We start from the raw sequence: 12,792 nt of genomic DNA, 5'->3' as shown, positions 1-12,792 counted from the left end.
GCCTTCTCTTTCCTTTTCCGACATTTTCCGTTTTGTTTTTCTTTCCATCTTGTGGACCTGCGTCATCCTGACATTTCTCGCTGCTTCTGCAAAGGTTCCAGCGTTGGCAGCAATCGCTGGCGCGGCCGGACGACGCGCAAGCGCAGCGACGTACTCGCGTAATTACGACACACTCACAAAGGCACATACACAACCGCTGCAAACGCCTCCACGCTTTCCTCGGCGACCTTAGTGTAAGCGAAACGGAAATAATAAAACAATGTTTTCTTTCACTTTGATGGTTACGAACATAACAAAAAAAAGGAATTGAGGGAAGCACACATCACACTGCCTACACCCCCGCTTCTGGCCTCAGCGAGCGATCGTCCTTCACCTTCAGCGGTGCCCGAGGCGCCGACGCGGGCCGATGGTGGTGAAGAGAGAGCGCCGGCCAATTAGGCGTGACCTGCTATGATCGCTAGCCGTCTCCTCGGGTCGTGTGCACGAACATCAAGCCAGGACCCTTCGGGGTCAAGGAGAAACTAACCATCACCTCGCACCAACTCAGGTCTACGCCGGCTGCCTCGGCCCTTTACAAGAGTCCCCGGTCGCTGATTGCGGGATTGATGTTGAGGACCACGTTTTCTGTATTTGCATGGCCGATGGGGAAACCTTTTAACTCCTCGAAGGCGCGCTTGGAGGTGGTGTGCCTTGAAGAGGTGAAGCGTGGGTCAGTTGGCGCGTGTCGTATATGATAGCGCACCTGTTCGACGCTTGTTGTGCGGAGCGAGCGTAGGAAAGTATACCTGATCTATCGATCTATAGCAGGCGGTGAAAGAGAAAATCCCGCTCCGACGTGCCAAGAGGCAATGAATCATAGTTGGCGTTGCTCTCTGTCAATATTTCGTGTCTGTATAATCTCGAACGCTAGCTTACGCGGTTAAGCTGATCGTGTAAACAAATGCTACTCGCCACTTTTTAACCAGCTGTTAAAGTTTGCGGTGCGGTCTATCATCTCTATATTGAATAAAAACTACGGATCTGCGAATATTGAAAACTTAGAATATTCGATTCCGACAGCTCGGTGTTCGATTCGTTCTCAAGCCACACTGGCTATTCGAAATGTTCGAACACCACTAAACTTCATAGGTATTGAAATGAGCGCAAAGAATTAAATACCTGCGCCAAATTTCCCCAAATTTGATGCACAAATAGACAAATTAGCTTCACTTGCTACATCCCACCCCTCCCCTGTTGCACATTTGCAAATGATGTGCCAGTATCCAAATATAGTGCACAGAGCATGACATTTTTATGAGACCGAGCGCGTTGTTGCAAAAAAGTGCCTAAATTTAACCGAACAAAATCAACAAAATCAGTGGAGAGTCATCGGAAAATGAAGAAATGTCTAAAAATAAGGAAACCCAGCATAATTCTGGGTTACCTTAAGACGACGCACCTGCGCTGAACATTGTGCCGATCAGTTGTCATCGCTCCTCTCAATTGAGTAAGCATGCTTAGACGATTAAGCTATGACGACAAAGATTAACACATCCGCACTAGCACGTATTGTGAGCGGCTGTTTTCGTTGTCTGGAGGAGTGGTGGCATGGACAACGGTGTCGTTGCCTTTCAAACATACCAAGCAGGTATCTGTCCATCAAGACAACGTTTAATAACTGCATACGTTGTACTGCCGAGCAATAGTACTGTAGAATACATAAGTTTCCTGTATAATATTTGCTGTAAATTAAACTAACTGTTTCATGTCTGCTTGGTGAAAACGTTTTTTTTTCTGCGAAGGTCAATAATTTTAATATTCATATTTAAAGATATTAAAGAAATATTCGATTAGATTCCCACTTGGTTTTCATTCTTCGAATTCGTTTCAGAGATGAAAATTTGGATATTCTGACACCCCTTATCAAAACCTGCACTGTCGCTTATTTGTTGCCAGAGCATGGCCGTACAATCCTTCGTCGGATGCCTCGGTTCGTACCCTTTGTTCTCGAAGAAATGTATGCCCTGAATGGATAAGCAAGCACGGCCAACCATTCCACGAATTTGATACGGTGAAAGGATCCCCGGAAAGTTTTCTCTGCGTTAGTGCTTGGCCAGTGCGCGCAATAGGTTGTGCTTTGCGAATGTATGTTCTTTTATTATTATTATTATTGGGCGTCGCATTCTATCGATTTCTAGACATCGGGCAGGCTCTCTGGGGCGAAATTATTATGGTGTGAATTCTACACGCTGAGAATAACATTCGGGAGGATATGTGGATGCTGTATAGAAAATGACTTGAAGGAAGTCGCGATGTGTGAGACCGAACGCATAGAAATATATTTCGTATGTTCTCCTGTTTAACGAAATCCAAGGAAACTTTTCTTACATATGAGATACTTGTGCCATGCAAAGCGTACTGCTTTTTTTACCGGTATAACAAGCAAAAGAAGACAAAATGTGGCGCGAGGCAAGTTCTGAACGATACTTCGTGCTGATAGAAGTCCTTTAAGCATATCGCAATCAATATTACACCGACAAGGTTACGTGTTACAGGTCCTTAGGTTAGGAAATTTGTGAACTTACGGTAGCTTAAGTTTCTGAAAGCGAGAGCAATGATTTGAGTACTGCTGTGCCTGTCTCGCAGTGGATAAAATTATCCGTGAGTTGAAAATGACGGTCGTCATGATGACAAAGTATCGGATTCAAATAATTGCGGAAACCCACTGCAGACGCCGAAGTACACTCAGGGCCATGCGCACACTGATTAACATAAAAAAAGGATAACACCTTCTTTTGCTAGGGACAGAAAAGATGTGCTTACACATCGAAACTCAGACCACCGATTTTTGCAGATTCAGCTTTCAGTTTAGTAATGGCGTCGTTATTTTTCGGTGCACGGCGCTTCTGCAGAATAGCGGTATACACCCGCACGTGCCGCACTGTAGTGCTAGCCGTCCTGACGACCACTTTTTTACATTTTTGTACCGCTCTCTGGGCCTTTAGTTATTGCAGCGACTTTTGTGGCCTACACAATATTTTCTACTGGTGAGGGTGATCTGCCACACACCTCCTTCACAAGTCCCGTATAGCGCGCGCGGGAACCTCGTCTGGTGGGGAACAATCATGGACAAAAGGTAAAAAAAGAGACGCCGACCAAAAGCACATGAAAAAGTCACAAATCACAGAAATCGCGAAAAAAAAAGATCACAAATCATGCGTTTCTGGCGCTTCACAACTATTACACCTCTAATAATTTATATTCATTCGCAATATACATTACTTTGCTAAAGAAGCATCCGTTACAGGAGCTCGCGTGCATGAATAATGACGCTCATAAACAAACAAGCAGCTAGTGGTCGAGCAACACCAACCAGTTTATACTCACCTTTTCTACTCTAGGCCGTTTTCATGGTCAGGTCGGCTGCTAAACGCATAGGTCTGAAAGTCACTCTGTTCTTTGCAAAGATACGCCGCGTCAGTGTAATTGCTCGTTCCTTAATATCCAAAACGGGTAACAAGTAAAACTGCTCCTCGTCTCGAGCGATATTTTCTTGTTATTGATGCTGTTTGCCGACCACGATGTGCCCTCGAGTTCTGTCCGTGAATGCGTTTTACCGATTTTATCTAAGGAAGCTTCTTCTTCTCGCCGTGACTGAGACGCTCACGTTGGACGTGCCTTCTCAGTTTGTTTCACTCTCTCATCAATCTAGCGTGCGCAAAACAAACTCTATGTTAATGTGGAATATGCAAAGCACAAATGAGTCATACTGTTAAGTTTCTCATACATATATACATATGTGCTTAATATATTGATGTGATATATGTGTGCACACCCCACATCGCGAGGAAGGCAAAACGGACTAAATTGGCGTTTGAGGGTCAACTTTCGTTCATGTCGTCTTCCTTTTCACTGTAGCAACAGTCAAGAATCACCAACAATAAAAAACAGGACACAAAATGTAGTGCCATAGATTCATTACATTGAGCTTAACGCGACAGCGTTAGAGAGCTCGTTTAGCAGAAATTCCGGTGTCGGCGTCAGCCCTGGCATCGTTGGTGGTGAGCGAGAAATGGGTGTTTTCCGCGAGCGTAGCTTTGCGATAGATGCAATATAAAATAATAACCTCTCGTTCGAATGGAAATCAAACACAGGCCTTCTGCGTGGCAAGCAGCTGTTCTTCTATAGAGCCACGCCAGTGCTTGAAACTGTTGCGGAAAAAAAGTCTATACGAATGTCATGTACCCGCCGCGCATGTGATGCTGCTTGGCAGAAACATAGAATGGCACCAGGCGTCAGAACATGGTTTAAAGGCCTACCCATTAGAAAGCATTCCGGCATAATTAATCATCGTTATCTGCAAAAGCATCAACAAAGTGTGCAGCTGCGCAGGCCCGCCTGTTGCCTTACGGGCGCGTAGCGTGTACTTCGCCAATTTGCAAAAGGAATATTTATGGCGTAGTGGGCGCTTCGCCACTGCACTTGCAGTAGGCATTCTAGGATAGTTTGAAACTGCCAATGTCGCACGCACAGACGTCCCTTTTTTTTGCGGCACGGTTTAGGTGTCTACCGACAAGTTAAGGCAGGCTAACGATTGAAAACGCGAAGCGAACGGGGCCCGATCACGCTTTCGCGTTCTACTGTTGAAGGCGAATCTCAAGCGTCCTCCAAGCCTTTTGGCATTGCAGAATATTGGCAAAGGAGTGATCCATTAGTGAGTTCTTTTTAAACGGAGTTCAGCAGTAGTATTTTAATCCAGCCATAATGTAGAATCGGCAGAAGTTACACGATAGAACGGATCATTTGTGCACATTGTATAATAAAGGGAGCGTATGATTCAGAATAGAGTCGAAGTCTTGATTATGCGTTATTTTATGAAAACACAACCGACGAAGAAGACGTAGAGACGAACATACTTCTGTTCGTCTCTACGTCTTCTTCGTCGGTAGTGTTTTCATAAAATAGCGCATAATCAAGACTTCGACATGAACCAACTAGCCCCAATCATCGCCTTGCTACCAGAATAGAGTACCTGTACTCAGTGACGCCCTCCGGACGAGCTACAGTGCATGAACGCTATTTATTATTCAAAGAAGCAAGAAAGCGTCACCAGGAGAAACTTCTGGTTTATTACCTTTCGCTGAGTGAAACGAAGTGAAATATTAAGAGTAAGATCAGTTAATTGAGAAAGGCAGAAGGAAAGACTCGACATGCAAATTTGAACACTATGCGAGACGACGTTGGGACACAGCGATTAAAAAATGTTATACGCGAGAACATGTACACAGGCACCACAGGCCCATTCTCAGGATAACTAGGAAAATGGAAGTCAATAAGACTGGCGGTGGTCTCAGCGGCCTGTAACTGAATACTGTTGTGCACAGGCCCGTAGCCAGGAATTTTTTTGGGGGGGGGGGGGGGGGGGGGGGCACTTGCTGAAAACCTTGACTATTTGAGAAGAACACCTATTTTCGTTATTTACTTTTGGTAAAAACACCTACATCACCAAAAGTCTACCCGCTTCTCACATCTAAGTGAGGTGAAATCTGGTAACTTTTCGACAGTGCAGCACTCAAGTGCGTTGTTCATGCTCCGAGATGAGTTCTTTAAGCTCCTTTGGTGGCGATGTGCTCTGTGGAGGAAAAAAAATGCCAACAATGAAGCAATGACATCAGAGAATGTACATCGCGATTTTATGAAACACAGTTTGAGGAGTTAGTTCAGGGGGCCTCGATATAATCGGCTATGTTTATAACTGTGCGAAGCTACTGGTATCCTTAGTCCTCGCCTATTATTAACGTGCACATTATAATTTTTAGGACAAGCATGGATATCGTACGCATTGGGTCGTCCAATGTGGAGAAATCTACGAGATCACAAAGGTGCACACAAAATGAGCTTATGCATAATCTGCTCCTGCTTAACGTATGCCTCCTTAGAAATGTATGTCGCCTACTGATGAATGAATGCCAAAGTCACGCGGTCCATTATGCATACGCCTGAGACGACTGGAATTTGAAAAGCCATCTTCTTGTTTTTTTTTTACTTTTTTTGCTTCTCAGTCGTTTGCATCGATACCTCCCCTTTCCCTGCTGACGATTTCTGTACCTCATGTGGTCCTGCACTGCTTCCTCGATCGGCTCACCTTTGATGAAGAGACGATGTCATGTGAAGGCGTCATCATGTGACGCCATGTTATGTGACGTCATAGTGACGCCACGACGACGCCATCAGTTTTGGTTGTATGTACTGTCACCTCTGACTAAGTGACTTTTTTGCATACTCGCGGTGACGCCGATGCCGCCGACGGCATCTTTTCTCGTTTGATGAACCATCTAAGAATTTTGCCGTAATGAAGCCGGTAAGAAATGTGCCCTCAACCTAGACACAGTTGCCGTGCGCGCTGCACTCTGGTTACTCCCCTGCTCCAACAAGAATCACTATCATCACTACATGGTGGGTGACTTGGTTGGTGAGACCTGTTGTGATTGGTTATAATGGTATCGTGTACGAGCAGCTGAATGATGAAAGCGCTCATCGAAACACGCAGCGTTACAGAATTTCCACGCTCTCTATCACTTCAAAAGATTGTTGATCAACGGCTTTCTTTAGGCGAGTTCCCTGCCATACTATAACTTATACTTTTAAAACTGATAAGTAATGAAAGCGTGGAAGTACATTAAAACCGTATGCTCCAGCTTCGGTACTTATTTTTAGTCACCTCGTAAACTACGCTATACCACTTTACAGCTACTCTTACCCTAATTTTTAATTCTGTTTTAATGCAAAGCCGTAAGTGGCACACGGGGTTCATCTCCCGGCGTCCGGCGTACGTCCGCGTGCAAAAATACCCACGTGACGTTGTCCTCCAAGCGCGCGATCACGTCACAGATCACCAAAATGCATGACGTCATCACGACGTCATTGTAATGACACACGATGACGGCACTGTACGGTATCGCATGAGGACTTCATCTATTGACACCGTCGATCGGTCAAAGGTAGGCCTATGCCAGAGGCGGTGCAACTTCCCGTGAGCTGCAGAAAGCTTCAGTCGAGTGGTAAGCGTTTATTACGTGTGTCGTGGGTCGAGTCAAGGTGCTGCGTTGGTGCGATCGTACATCACGTGTGATCGCGTATCACTTCATCATACACGATCGCACATATATCGCGTCAACTTTGAATTAAATAGCTAATGTACAGTGCACAATTCAATTCGCGGAAGCGCAGCGAAGTTCAATGCGGAAAAGAAAAAAAAAGTATTGCAGCTTCGCACTATTGGTGCCAAGCATTAAGGAAGAGAGTAGCTGGATGGCCTTCCTTGTTTCTATTTATTCTTTCTCTTTTTTTTTCTCCTTCTTTCTTTTTAAATGCGAACCTTTTTAAATGCGAATCTTAGCGCACCTTTGGCACTTTGGACGTTTCTATCTACGTATGTATGTATCTATCTATCTATCTAGCCGCCTACGTCATGGTGCTCTCATGATCACCTCCTTAACTTGGTGTAGACCAAATTGGCATGGGAGGGTAAGATGATTTGACGAATATAACTGTCGAGTCATGACATGAATACCGTGAAAATCGTGTTGCGTACGTCGTCAAACCCTTTCCTCCAGACACGTGTGGCCCGTACACGTTTACCACGGGCCACGGTGTACGGGTATGCGCCACAGGTGATTGGCAGTTTATATCTACCCAGGAACAGTGAGAACAGACATTGGTAATTTAAATGCGAGAGCGTTAGGAAAACCGACATCGGCAGCGTTGACCCGACGAATGGAAAGAATAAATATTAGGATCGCAGCAGGAATCCAACCCAAGAATTGTGCGTGGCAATCAGGTATTCTACCACAGAGTCACGCCATGTCTATAAACTGGTTCGGAAATACAACCTATGCAGGCTTAATGTCGGTGCAACGTAAATTGAGGTTGTGGTGCTGGCTATCTAATTTTACAAGAAAGCAATAAATATTACATATGTACTCCTACGATACAGGCGTCGTATCAGATTAACGTATCAGTGTTGGCTCCGCTTTTATAGCAGGCTAATAAAGATTACATTTTTATTCCTATGATTCAGCGAGCTATATCGAAGCATTGCTCGACCCCGGAAGAAAAGAATAACGAAAGTTACATATCATATACACGTGATTGCAGCATAAAATGTACTTAGTTTGGATATACTGACGTATGTACTCTAACGTAAGGGCTGACAATAAGTCGCACAATAAGTTACCCCTTAAACGCCACTGTTTTCGACGTGCCTGGTAAGCCCACGATGTGCACACAGCTACTGCGCTTACAAAAACAGGTGAATCCATCTCGTAACGCTTGATTCGAAGCCATAAAATACAGCATAGAAGTACTCCGTGACTGCTTCGCATGAAAACGATTCCGACAACGCGTGAGATCTGCCGAATTTTCTATCTGTTCCTTGTATCTCTTTTATGTGCCTGCTTCTTTCTGCTTCGTTGTTTCTATTTCTTTCTTTCTTGACTCCGTCTATTTCTTTCTCTTTCTCGCTCTTTCTGTCTTTATTCCACTTTTCACGTGCTTCACTTCGCCGAGCAAAGTATTCGTTTATTGCTCGCACCTGCTGTACTCGGTAGTGGGGCTTGCCGAATTCCTGTGTCGCATACCCACCTGTGGAGTTTTGCTCGACGGAGCACAAGATATCGATAGCTTAAAGAGCTTCGCTGCTAAAATTTATTCCTTTCATAGTGCCACCCATCTCGTGGTTTCGATGGCTAGTCGTATATGCCCTAAAGTGGATTGGCTGGTATACTGACCACTGACAAGGTCTCGTTGAGCTGGAACTGGCTGTCGTTCCTTCTGGTCAGGCTTCTCCCCATGTATTTCCGGACCAGAGGATACACGTATGCCGGATCTACATCGTCCGAGCCACTCCGTTCTGCGAAAGAAAAGCATTTCTTGTTATTCACCTCAGTGGTTGTCATTATCAGCGGTTCACCGCCAACTCTCAGTTCCTTGCAGCACTCGAGAGGCGTGCAAGCATGTCGTGGAAAAGAAAAGTAATTTAGAAGACAATTTGGACATTTGGATGGAGATTTGATCAAAATACTGTCGCATTTTTATTCCTCTTGAATTATTTGTAGCCGCATAGCGTTAATGTTGAAATTATTGTTTCTTTTTGTTTATATTTTACTTTGATTTGGAATGCTTCGTTCGCTTATGTTTTCCGTTTGCTTGATTGTTTTGCTCTTCCTGTTGCGCATTTCGGTCAAAAACTGACAACGCAAGTGTTGCCCCAATAACGAAATAATTGGAAAGCAACGTAGGCAAATATTGAGATCAAAGAACATGAGTGATTTCTCAAGCACACGCCTCTAAATGATGTGTAATTGCGCTGAATGGCTCCAGGCAATTGTTCGCATTATCCTATTTCTCATATATCCTCTTTCTTATTTGCATTTTTCTTTGAGATGCTCTTTGTAGATGGGAACAACGTATGAGCACAGTGAGACGTTCAACTATTTTTTATATACACCAGGGCTGTATGAGAAATAGGTAGAGTCATTGTAAAACGCAAATATGCGGTCTGAGAGCTTCCTACTAAGACTTACCGAAGACTAGGCTCACGGCCAGTGCGACGATCATGTGCACGATGAATCCTATGAAAGCGAACCACATGAAAGAGATGTGGTACAGCTGGTTGATCCCACTGGAAGGCGTACAGAGAGAGAGAGAGAGAGATAAGATTCTTTAATGGAATGCCCGGAGAGGTTAGCCTGGTTTGTCTCCTGGCTTGCTACTCCAGGTGTCGGGTGATTATGGTGTATACAATGATCACATAGAGAGGAAAAAAAGAGCCATGAAGCGCAAGAGGGCACACAGACAGATTTAATTTTTTAAGCAGAGCGGCACTGCTGGAGCACTTCGTTCACAACGGCACCTTCCTGGATGCGACATAGCATCTATATATTTTAGAGTTACGTGTGTTCTTAAACCCTGCAGTGATGCACAGGCATACTTCTGCTGCGTGCCACCCGTATTTTCACACGTGCGCGTGTGTACGTGAGCGCGTCTGTGCGCGTTTGTGCATGCATACGTGCACGCGTGTGCGTGAGTGTGTGTTTGCGTGTGTGCATAAGAGCATGCGCGTGTGTGCATGTGTACGTATGTGTGTGTGCATGCGTGTGTGTGCGTTTGTGGTTCTAATACATTATGGATACATGGGCTGCCAGTAATTTCTTTCCTTGATCAGTAGACTGAATGTTTTTCCGCATTAGTATTACCTCATTCACTTGATGGCATTGGAGATTTATTTATAAACCTGTACATTAACGCGATAGCGTTAAAGAGCTCGTTTTGCAGAAATTCAGGTGTCGGCGTTGTTCGTTGTGAGCGAAAAATCAGTGTTGTCCGTGAGAGAATATTCGAGATAGACGCAAAAAATAATAATAAAAATCTTCGTTTCGAGTGGGAATTGAACGCAGGAGTTTTCTGTGGGAAGCAGGTGCAACCTGTTTCGGGTAAAAGCTCTATACAAATGTCATGCAGTGCGGGGACTGTCCTTAGCGCATGGATTAATGCATGCCAGAAGCGTAAAATCGCACCAAGCGTCAAAACATGTGAATTACGCAACGAGTGGGTGGTTTCTGGGCCCATCAATGACAAATCGCGCAGGCATAATTAATCACCATTATCAGCAACAGCAACAACAAAGCGTGCAGCTGCGCAGGCGCTTGTGCTGCTTGGCGGACGCGTAGTCTGTATACTTCGCTAACTCCACAAAAGAAAAAAAATTATGGCGTAGTGGGTCCTTCGCAGCTGTACTTGCAGTAGTAGGCACTCTGAGTTAACTTGAAACAGTGGATTCCACGGGATGCTACTTCATCTCACGTGCAAGCTGACACCGCCCCCCACAGTGAGCGGCCAGCCACTCTGGAAGCACCTTTCCCAAGTCTTCCCCGTGGTAATTTCCTCAATCACAAGAAGATTCTCCGCCACACAACACGAGATTTATTTCCACCGTGTGGTTCAAACCTCCCAGGCGGCATTACCCGTCAGGAGGAGATGGGGTTGCGGAGACTTCGTGTGGCGCTTACTCCATCAGTCACACGTGCCTGCCCACAACATCTTCATGGACCATTTAGGAATACTTGCCCATACTGTACAACTGAAGCGTCTGCGGCTACCATCAAGCACTTGTTATATGGTCGTACCTTCATACGACGTCACTACGTGAAAACAGTAGGCCTTCATCCAATGAGACCACCGGGCTATTATTGGTGGCTCTATGGGCCCAACAATAGAGCACTATTGAAGCGTATCGCGGAAACCGGTCTCCATTGATATATTTAACGGCGTATGCAGCTGGGCAAACGTTCGACATAAAAAAGAAAGGTCAATGTTACGGGCGCAGACGTTCCTTTCCTTGCGGCACGGCTGAGGTGCCCACCGAGAAAGGAAGCCAGGCAAGCGATTGAGAAGGAGACGCGAACGGGGCCAGATTACGCTATCGCGTTCTACTCTTGAAGGCAAAGCTCAAGCGCCCTCCAAGTTATACGTTATTGCGTGCAGAGCCCACAGAAAATCATCATCATGAACCGGCACGTGCTCTCTTCGTGATCTTCTTCATCTTCTGCTTCGCATCCCAGAACACGTGCGCAGATTTGTCCGGCGTGGGATGCAATAACTCTGATGGGCGAGAGAAGGCGCACATAGAGAGAGACAGAGAGAAAAAAAGACATAGAAAGAAAGAGACAGGAATAGAAAGAAGGAAAGGGAAGAAAGAGAGAAAAAGATAGAGAGGCATAGAAAGAAACAGGCTGAGAGAGAAATGTATAGAAAGAAACAGACGCACAAAAGAAATAGAAAAAAGAGCGAGCGAGACAGAAAGATAAAGAAAAAGAGAAAGAAAGAGAATCAAAGAAAGAGAGAAAGAAAGAAAGAGGAAGCGAGAAATAGACATGGAGAGAAAGAAAGGGAAGAAATCGAAAGAGAAATACAGAGAGAGGAAGGTATGAAAAGAAACACAAAAAAAAACAGATAGAAAAAAGAGAGAGAAAGAGAGAAAAGCGAGAATAAGAGAGAGAGAAAGAAATAGAGAGAGAAAGACATACATATAAATAAACAGACAAGAAAAGATAGAAAAATAGATAGGAACAGGAAAAGAGAAAGAAAGAGAGGAAGAACGGAAGAGAACAATAAATGAGAAACAAGGCAGGCTGCTCGGCTCCGCACTTCCTTCAGGCTTGGCACCACTAGGGCGAAGCTGCTGTAACATTTTTTTTTTCAGATACTTACATAATGATTACTTGGCAAGCGATTACTTAAATCACAGGTTGAAGATACAGACTGCGTGACCAGCTACAGTATACCATGCCTTTTAATTACGTGATTCTACTCGAATGCCGTCTAAATTCTCTTAACGACGGAGCTATTTAAGCTTGGCTGTCCGAGTGGCAGCTGTAAGGACTAGGCCGGGTTATACGTCACAGAAATCGGGCGGGTCCCCTTTGCCGAGCGCAGCAGGTGCGAGGGAAGGCGAAGACATTGGACGGAGGAAGAGGAGCGAAGGAAAGTGAGAGAAAGCGATCGGCAAGAAGGGGTTGGAGCCTGGGGTTGGAGAGAGTAAAGCCTATTAAAACTAGGAATGCAGAAGCCAGGAGCCGAGAGAAGGAGGGAGACGAGCGTTAACCGGAAACTCTGCTTGGCGAAGAGGAGAGGAGAAATGAAAGGTGGAGGAGAGTAGATGAGAAGTGAAGCGGAGGATGAGAACAATTAATGAAACGAAATAAAATTTCTTGGAAAGGCGGGAATCAAACCCGGTTACACCGGTCCGAAGGC

At 45.1% G+C, this 12,792-nt stretch overlaps 1 protein-coding gene across 1 annotated transcript in view; it reads right to left on the bottom strand.

The window, feature by feature from the left end:
* Positions 1-5,249: 5,249 nt before the first annotated feature.
* The window catches only part of LOC119397937 (sodium-coupled monocarboxylate transporter 2), a 55,972-nt gene continuing 48,429 nt past the window's right edge, over positions 5,250-12,792 (bottom strand). Inside the window, exons 15-17 of the mRNA XM_037665241.2 lie at positions 9,564-9,661; positions 8,769-8,890; positions 5,250-5,611 (exon numbers count right to left, since the gene is read on the bottom strand). Coding sequence (XP_037521169.1) covers positions 5,552-5,611; positions 8,769-8,890; positions 9,564-9,661 — 280 coding nt within the window. The 3' untranslated portion in view covers positions 5,250-5,551. The remainder of the gene's footprint in view (positions 5,612-8,768; positions 8,891-9,563; positions 9,662-12,792) is intronic.

The sequence above is a fragment of the Rhipicephalus sanguineus genome, chromosome 6, assembly GCF_013339695.2.
Source record: "Rhipicephalus sanguineus isolate Rsan-2018 chromosome 6, BIME_Rsan_1.4, whole genome shotgun sequence".
Lineage (NCBI taxonomy): Eukaryota > Metazoa > Arthropoda > Arachnida > Ixodida > Ixodidae > Rhipicephalus > Rhipicephalus sanguineus.
Note: the sequence above shows the minus strand (reverse complement) of the source record. Positions and strands in the feature narration are given on the sequence as shown.